Source organism: Notolepis coatsorum, assembly GCF_963971535.1.
Source record: "Notolepis coatsorum genome assembly, contig: SCAFFOLD_1037, whole genome shotgun sequence".
NCBI lineage: Eukaryota > Metazoa > Chordata > Actinopteri > Aulopiformes > Paralepididae > Notolepis > Notolepis coatsorum.
In genome coordinates this window covers 1-25000 of record NW_028172799.1, presented here as the reverse complement: position 1 = coordinate 25000, position 25000 = coordinate 1, and the positions used below count along the sequence as shown (strand labels likewise).

Genomic DNA, 25000 nt, shown 5'->3' with positions numbered 1-25000 from the left:
TCAATATCTTATGCCAAATGATTAGGACCTATTCAGGGCTCTACAGTGCGACCATATTGCTCGCATATGCCCCTAAAAATATTTGTGTGCGAACCTCAAAAATCTATTACGCGCACGGTGTGCGAGTGCAGATTACAGCCACAGTCGTACTTTTTATTTCTCCACTGAGAATCGTTAAAAAACTACAAGTCCCACATTGCACTCAAGCCAATGGTCCAATCACAGTAGAGTGAAGTGACTGGTTTCATGGGAAATAAATGCCTTGCTTTGTTAACACTTTGACTGCCATGAAACGTCTTTTGACGTCATTGCGGGCCATGCTCAAGTTGCCGGAGGACGCTGTACAGCGTCCTTATATCAATATTTCAAAAATCTGCGATCGGATTCATATGTCCCCTCCGCTGGCCTGAGATCCACCAGCAGGACCCACTGAGCTCTCTGGCGGTTCAGGAGCGTCATCTGGTGGCCGATCGGCGCAATCGCCAAACAGGATGTGCCATAGAGGTTGTCCTAGACGTCCGTAGTACTTCCGGGCGCTCGCTATAGGTCATGGGACTCTGGCTCGTCACGCTACACAGTGATCGATTGGCAATAACTCGATAAACAACATGATTTGGACGTATATACCATTATACAAGCTGGAGATGGACCGGGTAAAAATATATCCCATAATGATAAGACTTCTACTCTACGATGATCGCCCAACGGCGCGCGGAGACTGGGGTGAGTTTCAGCGTGTAACGTTACCGTCTTCGATACTAACTGCTATTATCAACATTTGACCCACATTAGATGATTGGTATAACGCTGCCCACGGAATTATAAACGCCCCCTCGCCCATCCGGTCAACATCAGATGACGTGTAGTAACTTCTAGAAGTACGTCTAGTTGGAATTTTTTATATCGCGCTGATTGCCATCAAACTGTATTTCATCATCAATATAATGCATTTGGGGCTATATATCACGTTCTGGAGAAAGCTGCAGAAAGAGATGAAAACATACTTATACATTAGACCATACTTTACTATGAATATGTGAATGAAAAAGTTTAACGTTGCTACACAATGAACAATACATATAGGACTTTGAATGGGCCCTAATAATGGCAATGTAGCAATAGAATTTAAAAAGTTATAGCCCTGCAAAGAAGGGGACTTTCTCCATAGACAAATAGAGCTGGCAATCTATGGTATATCATGAATTTAACCTTAGGCAGCCAAAGTGTTAATCATAACGTTAGTAGCGTATGTCAGTGTGTTGGCTGTAACGGACATGACAATAACATGACGTGTACACATAAAAATTGCGATAATCTTCTAACATTTTCAAACCGATGCAGTTGAATTTCCCCCTTAGGATCGATGCATTGTTACACCCCTACACCAAAGTCACTGGCCCACTGTGTATCTGTGTGTATACTAACTTGGCTAGCGTTATGAACAGCAGAGGTGGGCAATAGGGTCCAGCTGCAGCGCCGGACGGCCGGAGTGCAAGCGGTGTGATGTAATTGGCAGACTCGACTGTCAATCAATGGTCTACCTGACACGCAAACTCATAAACAATGTTTCTGTACTGGAGGTGTACAGTATTTCAATAGGCAACCCTGAAAGGATTATTTTTCTAGAAGAGCAACACATAAAAGGGGCAAAAGCTAAAGTTAAGTGACTGTTACTTTTGTAGCAGTAGTTTGATTTGATAGTTTATTTGATAGGGACAGCACATGTTAATGAACATCAAGTACAAAATACAAAATGTAAACATGCAGGGTTGTAGCAAGAGCTAATTTACACACATGCACGCACAGTACAAATATACATTTATTTTTGAAAAAAATAAAATAAACTCTGTTACTTGAAATATTTTCACTGTGCTCCTAAATTTCTTTGTGTGCTCCTAGATTTTTTCAATTAGGAGCACATGTGCTCCTTGGGAAAAAGGTTAGCGTAGAGCCCTGCCTATTACAAACAAAATAAAAAATAAACAACAATATCAATTAAATCCTCTGCACCTTCCGAGTCCGAATGCAGTCAATGCTCGAGTCACGAGTCATCAGTGTTCAGGTCCAAGTGGAGTCACGAGTCATCAGTGTTCAGGTCCAAGTGGAGTCACGAGTCATCAGTGCTCAGGTCCAAGTGGAGTCACGAGTCATCAGTGTTCAGGTCCAAGTGGAGTCACGAGTCATCAGTGCTCAGGTCCAAGTGGAGTCACGAGTCATCAGTGTTCAGGTCCAAGTGGAGTCACGAGTCATCAGTGTTCAGGTCCAAGTGGAGTCACGAGTCATCAGTGCTCAGGTCCAAGTGGAGTCACGAGTCATCAGTGCTCAGGTCCAAGTGGAGTCACGAGTCATCAGTGCTCAGGTCCAAGTGGAGTCACGAGTCATCAGTGCTCAGGTCCAAGTGGAGTCACGAGTCATCAGTGCTCAGGTCCAAGTGGAGTCACGAGTCATCAGTGCTCAGGTCCAAGTGGAGTCACGAGTCATCAGTGTTCAGGTCCAAGTGGAGTCACGAGTCATCAGTGTTCAGGTCCAAGTGGAGTCACGAGTCATCAGTGTTCAGGTCCAAGTGGAGTCACGAGTCATCAGTGTTCAGGTCCAAGTGGAGTCACGAGTCATCAGTGCTCAGGTCCAAGTGGAGTCACGAGTCATCAGTGTTCAGGTCCAAGTGGAGTCACGAGTCATCAGTGCTCAGGTCCAAGTGGAGTCACGAGTCATCAGTGTTCAGGTCCAAGTGGAGTCACGAGTCCTGATGATCAACCCTCCAGCAGTGTTGGTGTACAGAGAGGGTTAGAACCCTAACACTAACCCTGTAACACTGGCTCTGTACGTACTGTTCCATACTGTACGTACTGTTCCATACTGTACATACTGTTCCATACTGTACGTACTGTTCCATACTGTGTGTACTGTTCCATACTGTACGTACTGTTCCATACTGTACGTACTGTTCCATACTGTGCGTACTGTTCCATACTGTACGTACTGTTCCATACTGTACGTACTGTTCCATACTGTACGTACTGTTCCATACTGTGCGTACTGTTCCATACTGTACGTACTGTTCCATACTGTGCGTACTGTTCCATACTGTACGTACTGTTCCATACTGTACGTACTGTTCCATACTGTGCGTACTGTTCCATACTGTACGTACTGTTCCATACTGTACGTACTGTTCCATACTGTGCGTACTGTTCCATACTGTACGTACTGTTCCATACTGTGCGTACTGTTCCATACTGTACGTACTGTTCCATACTGTACGTACTGTTCCATACTGTGCGTACTGTTCCATACTGTACGTACTGTTCCATACTGTGCGTACTGTTCCATACTGTACGTACTGTTCCATACTGTACGTACTGTTCCATACTGTACGTACTGTTCCAGCGGTGTGGTGTACAGAGAGGCTGCAGTATCGTCCAGTGTGCCGGCATGCAGTCATACCAAGTAGAATGATTAGCAACATTTACATTGTGAGCGATGCACGTTAAATAAATGGATATCATTAATATGCAACTTCTATTCTTCCAGGGTCCAGAGTTATTGAGCAAGTTTGTTGGCGAATCGGAAAGAGCCGTCAGAGAAGTAAGTACATTACACATTGAACCTCCCCCAACAGTTACCAGTGGCATGTAGGCGTGGTCACCATGGGTGTAATGGCCATCATCCATACAGATTAGGGATGTTCGATATTGGCTTTTTTACCGATATCCGATATACCGATATTGTCCAACTCTTAATTTCTGATACCGATATCAACCGATACCGATATATGCGTGGTTTCCCTCCCCAAAAACTGAATAATTTCAGGTAATTAACATTACATATCTCTTGTTGTGGAATTAACACATCATGCATACTTTTGACAATAAATAAAATAAGAATTTGTTCTTACTTGCTTGCCTGGATAAATAAAGGTTAAATAAATGTATTATTTTACATTTTAATGCCAATATCGGACATCCCCAATACAGATGTTTAGAGAGCGACATCAATACAGATGTTTAGAGAGCGACACCAATACAGATGTTTAGAGAGACAGCTGCTATGAATGTCATTCTAGAAAGTACATATTACATATGGACATACAATTTGTATACCTACCATCAGTACCTACACAACCAGACAGACGCTACTAACCCTACTACCCTCAGTACCTACACAATCAGACAGAAGCTACTAACCCTACTACCCTCAGTACCTACACAACCAGACAGAAGCTACTAACACTACTACCCTCAGTACCTACACAACCAGACAGAAGCTACTAACTCTACTACCCTCAGTATCTACACAACCAGACAGAAGCTACTAACACTACTACCCTCAGTACCTACACAACCAGACAGAAGCTACTAACCCTACTACCCTCAGTACCTACACAATCAGACAGAAGCTACTAACCCTACTACCCTCAGTACCTACACAATCAGACAGAAGCTACTAACACTACTACCCTCAGTACCTACACAACCAGACAGACGCTACTAACTCTACTACCCTCAGTACCTACACAACCAGACAGAAGCTACTAACCCTACTACCCTCAGTACCTACACAACCAGACAGAAGCTACTAACCCTACTACCCTCAGTACCTACACACCCAGACAGAAGCTACTAACACTACTACCCTCAGTACCTACACAATCAGACAGAAGCTACTAACTCTACTAACCTCAGTACCTACACAACCAGACAGAAGCTACTAACTCTACTACCCTCAGTATCTACACAACCAGACAGAAGCTACTAACCCTACTACCCTCAGTACCTACACAACCAGACAGAAGCTACTAACACTACTACCCTCAGTACCTACACACTCAGACAGAAGCTACTAACCCTGCTACCCTCAGTACCTACACAATCAGACAGAATCTACTAACACTACTACCCTCAGTACACAACCAGACAGAAGCTACTAACCTTACTACCCTCAGTACACAACCAGACAGAAGCTACTAACACTACTACCCTCAGTAACTACACAATCAGACAGAAGCTACTAACCCTACTACCCTCAGTACACAACCAGACAGAAGCTACTAACCTTACTACCCTCAGTACCTACAGACAGAAGCTACTAACCCTACTACCCTCAGTACCTACACAACCAGACAGAAGCTACTAACCCTACTACCCTCAGTACCTACACAACCAGACAGAAGCTACTAACCCTACTACCCTCAGTACCTACACAACCAGACAGAAGCTACTAACCCTACTACCCTCAGTACCTACACAACCAGACAGAAGCTACTAACACTACTACCCTCAGTACCTACACACTCAGACAGAAGCTACTAACACTACTACCCTCAGTACCTACACAACCAGACAGAAGCTACTAACACTACTACCCTCAGTACCTACACAACCAGACAGAAGCTACTAACTCTACTAACCTCAGTACCTACACAACCAGACAGAAGCTACTAACACTACTACCCTCAGTACCTACACACTCAGACAGAAGCTACTAACCCTACTACCCTCAGTACCTACACAACCAGACAGAAGCTACTAACACTACTACCCTCAGTACCTACACAACCAGACAGAAGCTACTAACCCTACTACCCTCAGTACCTACACAACCAGACAGAAGCTACTAACACTACTACCCTCAGTACCTACACAACCAGACAGAAGCTACTAACCCTACTACCCTCAGTACCTACACAACCAGACAGAAGCTACTAACCCTACTACCCTCAGTACCTACACAACCAGACAGAAGCTACTAACACTACTACCCTCAGTACCTACACAACCAGACAGAAGCTACTAACACTACTACCCTCAGTACCTACACAACCAGACAGAAGCTACTAACCCTACTACCCTCAGTACCTACACAACCAGACAGAAGCTACTAACTCTACTACCCTCAGTATCTACACAACCAGACAGAAGCTACCAACACTACTACCATCAGTACCTACACAACCAGACAGAAGCTACTAACACTACTACCCTCAGTACCTACACAACCAGACAGAAGCTACTAACACTACTACCCTCAGTACCTACACAACCAGACAGAAGCTACTAACCCTACTACCCTCAGTACCTACACAACCAGACAGAAGCTACTAACCCTACTACCCTCAGTACCTACACAACCAGACAGAAGCTACTAACCCTACTACCCTCAGTACCTACACACTCAGACAGAAGCTACTAACCCTACTACCCTCAGTACCTACACAACCAGACAGAAGCTACTAACACTACTACCCTCAGTACCTACACAACCAGACAGAAGCTACTAACCCTACTACCCTCAGTACCTACACAACCAGACAGAAGCTACTAACACTACTACCCTCAGTACCTACACAACCAGACAGAAGCTACTAACCCTACTACCCTCAGTACCTACACAACCAGACAGAAGCTACTAACCCTACTACCCTCAGTACCTACACAACCAGACAGAAGCTACTAACACTACTACCCTCAGTACCTACACAACCAGACAGAAGCTACTAACACTACTACCCTCAGTACCTACACAACCAGACAGAAGCTACTAACCCTACTACCCTCAGTACCTACACAACCAGACAGAAGCTACTAACTCTACTACCCTCAGTATCTACACAACCAGACAGAAGCTACCAACACTACTACCCTCAGTACCTACACAACCAGACAGAAGCTACTAACACTACTACCCTCAGTACCTACACAACCAGACAGAAGCTACTAACACTACTACCCTCAGTACCTACACAACCAGACAGAAGCTACTAACACTACTACCATCAGTACCTACACAATCAGACAGAAGCTACTAACCCTACTACCCTCAGTACCTACACAACCAGACAGAAGCTACTAACCCTACTACCCTCAGTACCTACACAATCAGACAGAAGCTACTAACCCTACTACCCTCAGTACACAACCAGACAGAAGCTACTAACCCTACTACCCTCAGTACCTACACAACCAGACAGAAGCTACTAACCCTACTACCCTCAGTACCTACACAATCAGACAGAAGCTACTGACACTACTACCCTCAGTACCTACACAACCAGACAGAAGCTACTAACCCTGCTACCCTTAGTACCTACACAACCAGACAGAAGCTACTAACCCTACTACCCTCAGTACCTACACAACCAGACAGAAGCTACTAACCCTACTACCCTCAGTACCTACACAACCAGACAGAAGCTACTAACCCTACTACCCTCAGTACCTACACAACCAGACAGAAGCTACTAACCCTACTACCCTCAGTACTACACAACCAGACAGAAGCTACTAACCCTACTACCCTCAGTACCTACACACTCAGACAGAAGCTACTAACACTACTACCCTCAGTACCTACACAACCAGACAGAAGCTACTAACCCTACTACCCTCAGTATCTACACAACCAGACAGAAGCTACTAACACTACTACCATCAGTACCTACACACTCAGACAGAAGCTACTAACCCTACTACCCTCAGTATCTACACAACCAGACAGACGCTACTAACTCTACTACCCTCAGTACCTACACAACCAGACAGAAGCTACTAACCCTACTACCCTCAGTACCTACACAACCAGACAGAAGCTACTAACCCTACTACCCTCAGTACCTACACACCCAGACAGAAGCTACTAACACTACTACCCTCAGTACCTACACAATCAGACAGAAGCTACTAACTCTACTAACCTCAGTACCTACACAACCAGACAGAAGCTACTACCTCTACTACCCTCAGTATCTACACAACCAGACAGAAGCTACTAACCCTACTACCCTCAGTACCTACACAACCAGACAGAAGCTACTAACACTACTACCCTCAGTACCTACACACTCAGACAGAAGCTACTAACCCTGCTACCCTCAGTACACAACCAGACAGAAGCTACTAACCTTACTACCCTCAGTACACAACCAGACAGAAGCTATTAACACTACTACCCTCAGTAACTACACAATCAGACAGAAGCTACTAACCCTACTACCCTCAGTACACAACCAGACAGAAGCTACTAACCTTACTACCCTCAGTACCTACAGACAGAAGCTACTAACCCTACTACCCTCAGTACCTACACAACCAGACAGAAGCTACTAACCCTACTACCCTCAGTACCTACACAATCAGACAGAAGCTACTAACCCTACTACCCTCAGTACCTACACAACCAGACAGAAGCTACTAACTCTACTACCCTCAGTACCTACACAATCAGACAGAAGCTACTAACCCTACTACCCTCAGTAACTACACAACCAGACAGAAGCTACTAACCCTACTACCCTCAGTACCTACACACTCAGACAGAAGCTACTAACACTACTACCCTCAGTACCTACACAACCAGACAGAAGCTACTAACACTACTACCCTCAGTACCTACACAACCAGACAGAAGCTACTAACTCTACTAACCTCAGTACCTACACAACCAGACAGAAGCTACTAACACTACTACCCTCAGTACCTACAGACAGAAGCTACTAACCCTGCTACCCTCAGTACCTACACAACCAGACAGAAGCTACTAACCCTACTACCCTCAGTACCTACACAACCAGACAGAAGCTACTAACCCTACTACCCTCAGTACCTACACAACCAGACAGAAGCTACTAACCCTACTACCCTCAGTACCTACACAACCAGACAGAAGCTACTAACTCTACTACCCTCAGTATCTACACAACCAGACAGAAGCTACTAACCCTACTACCCTCAGTACCTACACAACCAGACAGAAGCTACTAACCCTACTACCATCAGTACCTACACAACCAGACAGAAGCTACTAACCCTACTACCCTCAGTACCTACACAATCAGACAGAAGCTACTAACCCTACTACCCTCAGTACACAACCAGACAGAAGCTACTAACCCTACTACCCTCAGTACCTACACAACCAGACAGAAGCTACTAACCCTACTACCCTCAGTACCTACACAACCAGACAGAAGCTACTAACCCTGCTACCCTCAGTACCTACACAACCAGACAGAAGCTACTAACCCTACTACCCTCAGTACCTACACAACCAGACAGAAGCTACTAACCCTACTACCCTCAGTACCTACACAACCAGACAGAAGCTACTAACCCTGCTACCCTCAGTACCTACACAACCAGACAGAAGCTACTAACCCTACTACCATCAGTACCTACACAACCAGACAGAAGCTACTAACCCTACTACCCTCAGTACCTACACAATCAGACAGAAGCTACTGACACTACTACCCTCAGTACCTACACAACCAGACAGAAGCTACTAACCCTACTACCCTCAGTACCTACACAACCAGACAGAAGCTACTAACCCTACTACCCTCAGTACCTACACAACCAGACAGAAGCTACTAACCCTGCTACCCTCAGTACCTACACAACCAGACAGAAGCTACTAACCCTACTACCCTCAGTAACTACACAACCAGACAGAAGCTACTAACACTACTACCCTCAGTACCTACACAACCAGACAGAAGCTACTAACACTACTACCCTCAGTACCTACACAACCAGACAGAAGCTACTAACTCTACTACCCTCAGTACCTACACAACCAGACAGAAGCTACTAACTCTACTACGCTCAGTACCTACACACTCAGACAGAAGCTACTAACACTACTACCCTCAGTACCTACACAACCAGACAGAAGCTACTAACCTTACTACCCTCAGTACCTACACACCCAGACAGAAGCTACTAACACTACTACCCTCAGTATCTACACAACCAGACAGAAGCTACTAACCCTACTACCCTCAGTACCTACACAACCAGACAGAAGCTACTAACACTACTACCCTCAGTACCTACACACTCAGACAGAAGCTACTAACCCTACTACCCTCAGTACCTACACAACCAGACAGAAGCTACTAACACTACTACCCTCAGTACCTACACAACCAGACAGAAGCTACTAACACTACTACCCTCAGTACCTACACACTCAGACAGAAGCTACTAACCCTACTACCCTCAGTACCTACACACTCAGACAGAAGCTACTAACCCTACTACCCTCAGTACCTACACAACCAGACAGAAGCTACTAACCCTACTACCCTCAGTACCTACACAACCAGACAGAAGCTACTAACCCTACTACCCACACTCGGTGTACATAGCCCTTTGGTTCATATACCTCGGACACTATGTGTTGTGATTATGTCCTGCTTGCACGCTTGCAGGTGTTGTGATTATGTCCTGCTTGCACACTTGCATGTGTCGTGATTATGTCCTGCTTGCACACTTGCATGTGTCGTGATTATGTCCTGCTTGCACACTTGCAGGTGTTGTGATTATGTCCTGCTTGCACACTTGCATGTGTTGTGATTATGTCCTGCTTGCACGCTTGCAGGTGTTGTGATTATGTCCTGCTTGCACACTTGCATGTGTCGTGATTATGTCCTGCTTGCACACTTGCAGGTGTTGTGATTATGTCCTGCTTGCACACTGGCATGTGTCGTGATTATGTCCTGCTTGCACACTTGCATGTGTTGTGATTATGTCCTGCTTGCACGCTTGCAGGTGTCGTGATTATGTCCTGCTTGCACACTTGCAGGTGTTCAGGAAGGCCCGGGCGGTCGCTCCCTCCATCGTCTTCTTCGATGAGATCGATGCTCTGGCTGGAGAGAGAGGAAGGTAGGCTGTGCTGTCAAACAGGTCACGTCTACAAGTAAAACAAAAGTCGTCTGTGTTTCCCACGAATGATTTGTGACTTGTTTGTTTTTTAGTCACGCTGACCTTCGATGCATTGTGAGTTTCCCCCCGAAACACTGGAACTTGGAGAGAGAACAACAGCTTTAGGGCATTTTATTATGTATTTTCTCTTGACCCTTTCACTGCCGCACTACCAAAATGGTTAACCCTTTCACCGCGACAATACACAGAAGGTTAACCCTTTCACTGCCACACGACAGAAGGTTAACCCTTTACTATCACACAACCGACGGCGACCGTCGGTTGTGTGATAGTAAAGGGCTAACCTTCTGTCGTGTGGCAGTGAAAAGGTTAATATTAAGCAAGTCATGTTGAATAAGAAGGGATAATAAATCATGCGTGACCAGGCACAGACTTCAGGTCTTATAAATGCACTTAGTTGCCACCAAATCTCGTGAATTTAGTGTCACTTCAACTGCGCGTGGCAATTAGTGCCGATCTGACCTGGAGTGTTTTTGCAACGAGGCTCATTTGCATAGAAAGGGGCACATGTTCCTCCCATATCACCTAATCATAATACCACACATGTTCCTCCCACATCACCTAATCATAATACCCCACATGTTCCTCCCACATCACCTGATCATAATACCCCACATGTTCCTCCCACATCACCTGATCATAATACCTCACATGTTCCTCCCATATCACCTGATCATAATACCACACATGTTCCTCCATATCACCTGATCATAATACCACACATGTTCCTCCATATCACCTAATCATAATACCACACATGTTCCTCCCATATCACCTAATCATAATACCCCACATGTTCCTCCATATCACCTAATCATAATACCCCACATGTTCCTCCCACATCACCTGATCATAATACCCCACATGTTCCTCCCATATCACCTAATCATAATACCACACATGTTCCTCCCACATCACCTAATCATAATACCACACATGTTCCCCCACATCACCTAATCATAATACCACACATGTTCCCCCATATCACCTAATCATAATACCACACATGTTCCTCCCATATCACCTAATCATAATACCCCACATGTTCCCCCACATCACCTAATCATAATACCCCACATGCTCCTCCCACATCACCTAATCATAATACCCCACATGCTCCTCCCACATCACCTAATCATAATACCCCACATGTTCCATATCACCTAATCATAATACCCCACATGCTCCTCCCACATCACCTAATCATAATACCACACATGTTCCATATCACCTAATCATAATACCACACATGTTCCATATCACCTGATCATAATACCACACATGTTCCTCCCATATCACCTGATCATAATACCCCACATGCTCCTCCCACATCACCTAATCATAATACCACACATGTTCCATATCACCTGATCATAATACCACACATGTTCCATATCACCTGATCATAATACCACACATGTTCCTCCCATATCACCTGATCATAATACCACACATGTTCCTCCCATATCACCTAATCATAATACCACACATGTTCCTCCATATCACCTAATCATAATACCACACATGTTCCTCCACATCACCTAATCATAATACCACACATGTTCCTCCCATATCACCTAATCATAATACCACACATGTTCCTCCCATATCACCTAATCATAATACCCCACATGTTCCTCCCACATCACCTAATCATAATACCCCACATGTTCCTCCCACATCACCTAATCATAATACCACACATGTTCCTCCCACATCACCTAATCATAATACCACACATGTTCCTCCCATATCACCTGATCATAATACCACACATGTTCCTCCATATCACCTAATCATAATACCACACATGTTCCTCCATATCACCTAATCATAATACCCCACATGTTCCTCCCACATCACCTAATCATAATACCACACATGTTCCTCCATATCACCTAATCATAATACCACACATGTTCCTCCATATCACCTAATCATAATACCACACATGTTCCTCCCATATCACCTAATCATAATACCACACATGTTCCTCCACATCACCTAATCATAATACCCCACATGTTCCTCCCACATCACCTAATCATAATACCACACATGTTCCTCCCATATCACCTGATCATAATACCTCACATGTTCCTCCATATCACCTAATCATAATACCACACATGTTCCTCCATATCACCTAATCATAATACCCCACATGTTCCTCCCACATCACCTAATCATAATACCACACATGTTCCTCCATATCACCTAATCATAATACCACACATGTTCCTCCATATCACCTAATCATAATACCACACATGTTCCTCCCATATCACCTAATCATAATACCACACATGTTCCTCCACATCACCTAATCATAATACCCCACATGTTCCTCCCATATCACCTAATCATAATACCACACATGTTCCTCCATATCACCTGATCATAATACCACACATGTTCCGCCCACATCACCTGATCATAATACCACACATGTTCCATATCACCTGATCATAATACCACACATGTTCCACATCACCTAATCATAATACCTCACATGTTCCTCCCATATCACCTAATCATAATACCACACATGTTCCTCCCATATCACCTAATCATAATACCTCACATGTTCCTCCCATATCACCTAATCATAATACCCCACATGTTCCGCCCCCATATCACCTAATCATAATACCACACATGTTCCTCCCACATCACCTAATCATAATACCACACATGTTCCTCCCATATCACCTAATCATAATACCACACATGTTCCTCCCATATCACCTAATCATAATACCCCACATGTTCCTCCCACATCACCTAATCATAATACCCCACATGTTCCTCCCATATCACCTGATCATAATACCCCACATGTTCCTCCCACATCACCTAATCATAATACCACACATGTTCCTCCCATATCACCTGATCATAATACCACACATGTTCCTCCCATATCACCTGATCATAATACCTCACATGTTCCTCCCATATCACCTGATCATAATACCTCACATGTTCCTCCATATCACCTAATCATAATACCCCACATGTTCCTCCCACATCACCTGATCATAATACCACACATGTTCCTCCATATCACCTAATCATAATACCACACATGTTCCTCCATATCACCTAATCATAATACCACACATGTTCCTCCCATATCACCTAATCATAATACCACACATGTTCCTCCATATCACCTAATCATAATACCACACATGTTCCTCCCACATCACCTAATCATAATACCACACATGTTCCTCCATATCACCTAATCATAATACCACACATGTTCCTCCATATCACCTAATCATAATACCACACATGTTCCTCCCATATCACCTAATCATAATACCACACATGTTCCTCCATATCACCTGATCATAATACCACACATGTTCCTCCCATATCACCTAATCATAATACCACACATGTTCCTCCCACATCACCTAATCATAATACCACACATGTTCCTCCCATATCACCTAATCATAATACCCCACATGTTCCGCCCCCATATCACCTAATCATAATACCCCACATGTTCCGCCCATATCACCTAATCATAATACCACACATGTTCCTCCCATATCACCTAATCATAATACCCCACATGTTCCGCCCCCATATCACCTAATCATAATACCACACATGTTCCTCCCACATCACCTAATCATAATACCACACATGTTCCTCCCACATCACCTAATCATAATACCACACATGTTCCTCCCATATCACCTCATCATAATACCTCACATGTTCCTCCCACATCACCTAATCATAATACCACACATGTTCCTCCCACATCACCTAATCATAATACCACACATGTTCCTCCATATCACCTAATCATAATACCACACATGTTCCTCCCACATCACCTAATCATAATACCACACATGTTCCTCCCATATCACCTAATCATAATACCCCACATGTTCCTCCATATCACCTAATCATAATACCACACATGTTCCTCCCATATCACCTAATCATAATACCACACATGTTCCTCCATATCACCTAATCATAATACCACACATGTTCCTCCCATATCACCTAATCATAATACCACACATGTTCCTCCATATCACCTAATCATAATACCACACATGTTCCTCCCATATCACCTAATCATAATACCCCACATGTTCCTCCATATCACCTAATCATAATACCACACATGTTCCTCCCATATCACCTAATCATAATACCACACATGTTCCTCCATATCACCTAATCATAATACCACACATGTTCCTCCATATCACCTAATCATAATACCTCACATGTTCCTCCCATATCACCTAATCATAATACCCCACATGTTCCTCCCATATCACCTAATCATAATACCCCACATGTTCCTCCATATCACCTAATCATAATACCACACATGTTCCTCCCATATCACCTAATCATAATACCCCACATGTTCCTCCCACATCACCTAATCATAATACCACACATGTTCCTCCCATATCACCTAATCATAATACCCCACATGTTCCTCCCATATCACCTAATCATAATACCCCACATGTTCCTCCATATCACCTAATCATAATACCCCACATGTTCCTCCATATCACCTAATCATAATACCACACATGTTCCTCCCATATCACCTGATCATAATACCACACATGTTCCTCCCATATCACCTGATCATAATACCACACATGTTCCTCCATATCACCTGATCATAATACCTCACATGTTCCTCCCATATCACCTAATCATAATACCCCACATGTTCCATATCACCTAATCATAATACCCCACATGTTCCTCCCATATCACCTAATCATAATACCACACATGTTCCTCCCATATCACCTAATCATAATACCACACATGTTCCTCCCACATCACCTAATCATAATACCCCACATGTTCCTCCCATATCACCTAATCATAATACCACACATGTTCCTCCCATATCACCTAATCATAATACCACACATGTTCCTCCCATATCACCTAATCATAATACCACACATGTTCCTCCCACATCACCTAATCATAATACCACACATGTTCCTCCATATCACCTAATCATAATACCACACATGTTCCTCCATATCACCTAATCATAATACCACACATGTTCCTCCATATCACCTAATCATAATACCACACATGTTCCTCCCATATCACCTAATCATAATACCACACATGTTCCTCCCATATCACCTAATCATAATACCACACATGTTCCTCCCATATCACCTGATCATAATACCTCACATGTTCCATATCACCTAATCATAATACCCCACATGTTCCATATCACCTAATCATAATACCACACATGTTCCTCCATATCACCTAATCATAATACCCCACATGTTCCTCCCATATCACCTAATCATAATACCACACATGTTCCTCCCATATCACCTAATCATAATACCTCACATGTTCCTCCCATATCACCTAATCATAATACCACACATGTTCCTCCATATCACCTAATCATAATACCCCACATGTTCCTCCCACATCACCTGATCATAATACCACACATGTTCCTCCCATATCACCTAATCATAATACCACACATGTTCCTCCCATATCACCTAATCATAATACCACACATGTTCCGCCCCCATATCACCTAATCATAATACCCCACATGTTCCATATCACCTAATCATAATACCACACATGTTCCGCCCATATCACCTAATCATAATACCCCACATGTTCCATATCACCTAATCATAATACCCCACATGTTCCATATCACCTAATCATAATACCACACATGTTCCTCCCACATCACCTAATCATAATACCACACATGTTCCTCCCACATCACCTAATCATAATACCTCACATGTTCCTCCATATCACCTAATCATAATACCCCACATGTTCCTCCCACATCACCTGATCATAATACCACACATGTTCCTCCATATCACCTAATCATAATACCCCACATGTTCCTCCATATCACCTAATCATAATACCACACATGTTCCGCCCACATCACCTAATCATAATACCCCACATGTTCCATATCACCTAATCATAATACCACACATGTTCCATATCACCTGATCATAATACCCCACATGTTCCTCCCATATCACCTAATCATAATACCACACATGTTCCTCCCATATCACCTAATCATAATACCACACATGTTCCTCCCATATCACCTAATCATAATACCACACATGTTCCTCCCATATCACCTAATCATAATACCACACATGTTCCGCCCACATCACCTAATCATAATACCACACATGTTCCTCCACATCACCTAATCATAATACCACACATGTTCCATATCACCTGATCATAATACCCCACATGTTCCTCCACATCACCTGATCATAATACCACACATGTTCCATATCACCTAATCATAATACCACACATGTTCCGCCCACATCACCTAATCATAATACCACACATGTTCCGCCCCCATATCACCTGATCATAATACCACACATGTTCCTCCATATCACCTAATCATAATACCCCACATGCTCCGCCCACATCACCTAATCATAATACCCCACATGCTCCGCCCACATCACCTAATCATAATACCCCACATGCTCCGCCCACATCACCTGATCATAATACCCCACATGCTCCGCCCACATCACCTAATCATAATACCCCACATGCTCCGCCCACATCACCTAATCATAATACCCGCAAATAGCACGGCCGCACAGAGACACAATGATGATGGCAACGCAGTTAGCGTGGTATGTCACCCTTTGCCAGTGCTTTGTGAATAGCGAGGTTTGGTTTGGAGCTGTTTGCACATCAGGCACAGTGTCAGAGAAAGCAGCGCAGTCCCTTTGTGACTTCGCCCCTCCTCCCCCTGACTCCTCCCCCTGACTCCTGTGACAGGCGAGACATTGCCCTCCTCCCCCTGACTCCTCCCCCTGACTCCTGTGACAGGCGAGACATTGCACTCCTCCCCCTGACTCCTCCCCCTGACTCCTCCCCCTGACTCCTGTGACAGGCGAGACATTGCACTCCTCCCCCTGACTCCTCCCCCTGACTCCTGTGACAGGCGAGACATTGCCCTCCTCCCCCTCCTCCCCCTGACTCCTCCCCCTGACTCCTGTGACAGGCGAGACATTGCACTCCTCCCCTGACTCCTCCCCCTCCTCTCCCTGACTCCTCCCCCTGACTCCTGTGACAGGCGAGACATTGCCCTCCTCCCCCTCCTCCCCCTGACTCCTCCCCCTGACTCCTGTGACAGGCGAGACATTGCCCTCCTCCCCCTTCTCCCCCTGACTCCTCCCCCTCCTCCCCCTGACTCCTCCCCCTGACTCCTGTGACAGGCGAGACATTGCACTCCTCCCCCTGACTCCTCCCCCTCCTCTCCCTGACTCCTCCCCCTGACTCCTGTGACAGGCGAGACATTGCCCTCCTCCCCCTCCTCTCCCTGACTCCTCCCCCTGACTCCTCCCCCTCATCTCCCTGACTCCTCCCCCTGACTCCTGTGACAGGCGAGACATTGCCCTCCTCTCCCTGACTCCTCCCCCTGACTCCTGTGACAGGCGAGACATTGCCCTCCTCCCCCTGACTCCTCCCCCTGACTCCTCCTCTCTAGTCGTCTCTCCTCTCTGTCTGTATGTCTGGCTCCTCTCTAGTCGTCTCTCCTCTCTCTCTGTCTGTATGTCTGGCTCCTCTCTAGTCGTCTCTCCTCTCTGTCTGTATGTCTGGCTCCTCTCTAGTTGTCTCTCCTCTCTCTCTGTCTGTATGTCTGGCTCCTCTCTAGTCGTCTCTCCTCTCTCTCTGTCTGTATGTCTGGCTCCTCTCTAGTCGTCTCTCCTCTCTCTCTGTCTGTATGTCTGGCTCCTCTCTAGTCGTCTCTCCTCTCCTCTCTGTCTGTATGTCTGGCTCCTCTCTAGTCGTCTCTCCTCTCTGTCTGTATGTCTGGCTCCTCTCTAGTCGTCTCTCCTCTCTGTCTGTATGTCTGGCTCCTCTCTAGTCGTCTCTCCTCTCTCTCTCTGTCTGTATGTCTGGCTCCTCTCTAGTCGTCTCTCCTCTCTCTCTGTCTGTATGTCTGGCTCCTCTCTAGTCGTCTCTCCTCTCTCTCTGTCTGTATGTCTGGCTCCTCTCTAGTCGTCTCTCCTCTCTCTCTGTCTGTATGTCTGGCTCCTCTCTAGTCGTCTCTCCTCTCCTCTCTGTCTGTATGTCTGGCTCCTCTCTAGTCGTCTCTCCTCTCTGTCTGTATGTCTGGCTCCTCTCTAGTCGTCTCTCCTCTCTGTCTGTATGTCTGGCTCCTCTCTAGTCGTCTCTCCTCTCTGTCTGTATGTCTGGCTCCTCTCTAGTCGTCTCTCCTCTCTCTCTGTCTGTATGTCTGGCTCCTCTCTAGTCGTCTCTCCTCTCTCTCTGTCTGTATGTCTGGCTCCTCTCTAGTCGTCTCTCCTCTCTGTCTGTATGTCTGGCTCCTCTCTAGTCGTCTCTCCTCTCTGTCTGTATGTCTGGCTCCTCTCTAGTCGTCTCTCCTCTCTGTCTGTATGTCTGGCTCCTCTCTAGTCGTCTCTCCTCTCTGTCTGTATGTCTGGCTCCTCTCTAGTCGTCTCTCCTCTCTCTCTGTCTGTATGTCTGGCTCCTCTCTAGTCGTCTCTCCTCTCTGTCTGTATGTCTGGCTCCTCTCTAGTCGTCTCTCCTCTCTGTCTGTATGTCTGGCTCCTCTCTAGTCGTCTCTCCTCTCTCTCTGTCTGTATGTCTGGCTCCTCTCTAGTCGTCTCTCCTCTCTCTCTGTCTGTATGTCTGGCTCCTCTCTAGTCGTCTCTCCTCTCTGTCTGTATGTCTGGCTCCTCTCTAGTCGTCTCTCCTCTCTGTCTGTATGTCTGGCTCCTCTCTAGTCGTCTCTCCTCTCTCTCTGTCTGTATGTCTGGCTCCTCTCTAGTCGTCTCTCCTCTCTGTCTGTATGTCTGGCTCCTCTCTAGTCGTCTCTCCTCTCTGTCTGTATGTCTGGCTCCTCTCTAGTCGTCTCTCCTCTCTCTCTGTCTGTATGTCTGGCTCCTCTCTAGTCGTCTCTCCTCTCTCTCTGTCTGTATGTCTGGCTCCTCTCTAGTCGTCTCTCCTCTCTCTCTGTCTGTATGTCTGGCTCCTCTCTAGTCGTCTCTCCTCTCCTCTCTGTCTGTATGTCTGGCTCCTCTCTAGTCGTCTCTCCTCTCTGTCTGTATGTCTGGCTCCTCTCTAGTCGTCTCTCCTCTCCTCTCTGTCTGTATGTCTGGCTCCTCTCTAGTCGTCTCTCCTCTCTCTCTGTCTGTATGTCTGGCTCCTCTCTAGTCGTCTCTCCTCTCTGTCTGTATGTCTGGCTCCTCTCTAGTCGTCTCTCCTCTCTGTCTGTATGTCTGGCTCCTCTCTAGTCGTCTCTCCTCTCTGTCTGTATGTCTGGCTCCTCTCTAGTCGTCTCTCCTCTCTGTCTGTCTGTATGTCTGGCTCCTCTCTAGTCGTCTCTCCTCTCTCTCTGTCTGTATGTCTGGCTCCTCTCTAGTCGTCTCTCCTCTCTCTCTGTCTGTATGTCTGGCTCCTCTCTAGTCGTCTCTCCTCTCTCTCTGTCTGTATGTCTGGCTCCTCTCTAGTCGTCTCTCCTCTCTCTCTGTCTGTATGTCTGGCTCCTCTCTAGTCGTCTCTCCTCTCTCTCTGTCTGTATGTCTGGCTCCTCTCTAGTCGTCTCTCCTCTCTGTCTGTATGTCTGGCTCCTCTCTAGTCGTCTCTCCTCTCTCTCTGTCTGTATGTCTGGCTCCTCTCTAGTCGTCTCTCCTCTCTCTCTGTCTGTATGTCTGGCTCCTCTCTAGTCGTCTCTCCTCTCTGTCTGTATGTCTGGCTCCTCTCTAGTCGTCTCTCCTCTCTCTCTGTCTGTATGTCTGGCTCCTCTCTAGTCGTCTCTCCTCTCTCTCTGTCTGTATGTCTGGCTCCTCTCTAGTCGTCTCTCCTCTCTCTCTGTCTGTATGTCTGGCTCCTCTCTAGTCGTCTCTCCTCTCTCTCTGTCTGTATGTCTGGCTCCTCTCTAGTCGTCTCTCCTCTCTCTCTGTCTGTATGTCTGGCTCCTCTCTAGTCGTCTCTCCTCTCTCTCTGTCTGTATGTCTGGCTCCTCTCTAGTCGTCTCTCCTTAACTCATAGTCTGCATTTCTTTTTGACCCTATTGCTGGTTTTTAGTGAGTCGTTCCTTATCTTCATTGGGGAAAGTCTCCATATTTGGATTATATGGTGTTTTTGATCTTCTGTGATGTTTCCTCCTGTGTTGTACAGGATGCTCTGTGTTGTACAGGATGCTCTGTGTTGTACAGGATGCTCTGTGTTGTACAGGATGCTCTGTGTTGTACAGGATGCTCTGTGTTGTACAGGATGCTCTGTGTTCTACAGGATGCTCTGTGTTCTACAGGATGCTCTGTGTTGTACAGGATGCTCTTGTTGTACAGGATGCTCTGTGTTCTACAGGATGCTCTGTGTTCTACAGGATGCTCTGTGTTGTACAGGATGCTCTGTGTTCTACAGGATGCTCTGTGTTGTACAGGATGCTCTGTGTTGTACAGGATGCTCTGTGTTCTACAGGATGCTCTGTGTTGTACAGGATGCTCTTGTTGTACAGGATGCTCTGTGTTCTACAGGATGCTCTGTGTTCTACAGGATGCTCTGTGTTGAACAGGATGCTCTTGTTGTACAGGATGCTCTGTGTTGTACAGGATGCTCTGTGTTCTACAGGATGCTCTTGTTGTACAGGATGCTCTGTGTTCTACAGGATGCTCTGTGTTCTACAGGATGCTCTGTGTTGAACAGGATGCTCTTGTTGTACAGGATGCTCTGTGTTGTACAGGATGCTCTTGTTGTACAGGATGCTCTGTGTTCTACAGGATGCTCTGTGTTCTACAGGATGCTCTGTGTTGTACAGGATGCTCTGTGTTGAACAGGATGCTCTGTGTTGAACATGGGGGGGCTCTTGCGTTGTGCAGCCCGTGGGGGCTGTGATCTGGTGTGACCCTGTGGCCCGGATGCGTGTTGCTTAATGACAAGCATAGAGTGCAAGAATGTGACAATTTGACCATGTGACCGCGGGAGAGCGGCAGTGCGGAAATAGGCTGTCTCTAAGACAAACTCTAACCTTAACCAGCTCCTTAACAGCGCCTAAACTTAACCGTTCTAACCTTAACCAACTCCGAAACAATGCCTAACCTTAACCTTAACCTTAACCATGCCTAACCTTAACCGGCGAAAGAATACACGTTAAAAAAAAAATCATGTTAAAAAAAAAATAATCATGGGATTCGAACTCGTCAACAACGAACCGCAGGACCGCTGCTCTGCCAGGTGAGCTGAAGCGCCGAATGAAAATCTTGGCTGATTACTGCGGCGGTTACCTAATTCCGCTCGCGCTCTGCCGCTCCGCTCGCTCTGCCGCTCCGCTCGCTCTGCCGCTCCGCTCGCTCTGCCGCTCCGCTCGCTCTGCCGCTCCGCTCGCTCTGCCGCTCCGCTCGCTCTGCCGCTCCGCTCTGCGGTTGCCGCGCCTGCCGCGGGGCATGGCGCAGCCAATCAGGGAAAACGCGGAAGCAAAAGCAGCACTCTAAGCTTGTCATTAAGCAATAGGCGGCCCGGATACAGTGTTAATTTTGGCAGCTATTTTAATTTTAGTTTTAGTCTTAGTCATGTGTCAAATGCTCCTTTTTCGTTTTCATCATATTTAGTCACCTTCATTTATTTTTCGTTTGGTCAGTTTTAGTCTAGATTTAGTTGCAGACAACGGATGCAATTTTTGTCTAGTTTTCGTGAATGAAAAAAGGGTGTTTTATATTTTTATATTGTAAATAATGCAATTCTATTTATTCTTTAAGTATAATCTAGCCAAAACCCTATCACCTGATTCACAATAAGTTCAGTAGAAGGCTAGAAGCCCAATAGTAACCAAACATTCCTTGAAATGGTCAATAGATTCAGAAATAGTCAGACATGGAATGGAACATATTCTGATTTAAATGGCTTATTTAATTTTTTTTAACCAACAATAATAATAATAATAATAATAATAATAATAATAATAATAATAATAATAATAATAATAATAATAATAATAATAATAATAGGATATAATAATAGGATAGTGTAAATAAATACACAGTACACACTGATTGCAATTCTCACTGGGACCTACTGTACAAATTTCACACACGTCACACACATTCCCTTTTGTCCGTCGAGTACAACCGTAGATCGCTGACGTCACTTTAAACTTAAAACTTAAAATGGCGGCCCCCATCAGAGCATTCAGCTAACAACATTAGCTTAGCGAACCTGCCACCGCACTTCTATGTGCATAAAGTGTGGTAACAAAACATCACAGCCCATAAGACTGGGAGCGTTCTAACTCTACTGAGCATGTACCCAACACTATATGAAAAATAAAAAGTCATTACGACGTTTTAGTGCACTTCAAGCGCTAAAGGGATTCATAACTTATAGCAGGGTCAATCTTAGTGTTAGTACTCGTCTGTTTCTTTTCTTTTCATACCTTTTTAAGTGAACGTGGTCGTGTCCTTGTTGTATCCATGTGTAATGTTGATAGTAGTGGGTGTACACAGATGAAAGAGAGCAGGTCTGTGTCTGGGATATAGCCTAGCCATCCTCTCAGCCTCTGTCATCTTAAATGCTATGTTCTTTTGGTAGAACTGTTCGGCTGCCGCAGGAGTGTTGAGAGAGTAGCAGATTCCGTTCATGGTTATTGGTATAAGCTGTAGTCACCAGAGACCTGGGACACGGTTTCTAGCCTCGCGTAGCTTGGCTTTGCTTTTAGTGGGCTATCGATTAGCCGGAAACGGAAATGGGAAATGCTGAAATAATAACGTGAATTATTCTAAAAGTTATAATTATTTTGTCTCATCTTGTTTTAGTCAACATAAATTAACACTTTGAGTGCCGGGACACGTCTTTTCACGTCTTTGCTGGCCATGCTAAAGTTGCCGGGGGACGCTGTACAGCGTCCTTATATCAATATTTTAAAAATCTGCGATCGGATTCATAATGTCCCTCCGCTGGCCTGAGATCCACCAGCAGGACCCACTGAGCTCTCTGGCGGTTCAGGAGCGCCATCTGGTGGCCGATCGGCGCAATCGCCAAACAGGATGTTGAATAGAGGTTGTCATGACGACCGTAGTACTTCCGGGCACTCGCTATGGGTCATGGGACTCTGGCTCGTCACACTACACAGTGATCGATTGGCAATAACTCGATAAACAACATGATTTGGACGTATATACCATTATACAAGCTGGAGATGGACTGGGTAAAAATATATCCCATAATGATAAGATTTCAACTCGACGATGATCGCCCAACGGCGCGCGGAGACTGGGGTGAGTTTCAGCGTGTAACGTTACCCTCTTCGATACTAACTGCTATTATCAACATTTGACCCACATTAGATGATTGGTATAACGCTGCCCACGGAATTATAAACGCCCCCTCGCCCATCCGGTCAACATCAGATGACGTGTAGTAACTTCTAGAAGTACGTCTAGTTGGAATTTTTTATATCGCGCTGATTGCCATCAAACTGTATTTCATCATCAATATAATGCATTTGGGGCTATATATCACGTTCTGGAGAAAGCTGCAGAAAGAGATGAAAACATACTTATACATTAGACCATACTTTACTATGAATATGTGAATGAAAAAGTTTAACGTTGCTACACAATGAACAATACATATAGGACTTTGAATGGGCCCTAATAATGGCAATGTAGCAATAGAATTTAAAAAGTTATAGCCCTGCAAAGAAGGGGACTTTCTCCATAGACAAATAGCGCTGGCAATCTATGGTATATCATGAATTTAACCTTAGGCAACCAAAGTGTTAAGAGAGAATTCGTCATGGTTTTTGTAAAGTACATTTTTGTGTCCTCAGATGTAATGTCAACGATTATGCATAAATAATTTAGTCACGTTAGTGTCACATGATCTACATTAACGTGACGTCACGTCTCGTTGTCGTCGGGGAGAAAGCTTCGTTGACGACCATATTTAGTCATTATTTTCGTTGACAAAATGAACACTGCCTGGATCTGCTGTGTCCTCTCTCAGGTCGTCGGGGGGGGGGGGGGGGGGGGGGCAGAGAGACGGTGTGTTTTAACATGTGACCTGTGACCTGTGACCTCTCTCAGGTCGTCGGGGGGGGCAGGGGACAGGGTCCTGGCCCAGCTGCTCACGGAGATGGACGGCATCGAGCAGCTGAGAGACGTCACGGTGCTGGCAGCCACCAACAGGCCGGACCTGATCGATAAGGTCAGACGGATGATACATCT

At 45.3% G+C, this 25000-nt stretch overlaps 1 protein-coding gene across 1 annotated transcript in view; it reads left to right on the top strand.

The window, feature by feature from the left end:
* The window catches only part of LOC311247972 (ATPase family gene 2 protein homolog A-like), a gene marked incomplete at both ends in the record, with an annotated part of 69145 nt that extends 44165 nt beyond the window's left edge, over positions 1 to 24980 (top strand). The window contains 3 exon segments of the mRNA XM_084338943.1: positions 3532 to 3585; positions 10582 to 10661; positions 24860 to 24980. Coding sequence (XP_084195069.1) covers positions 3532 to 3585; positions 10582 to 10661; positions 24860 to 24980 — 255 coding nt within the window.
* Between the last annotated feature and the right edge of the window lie 20 nt (positions 24981 to 25000).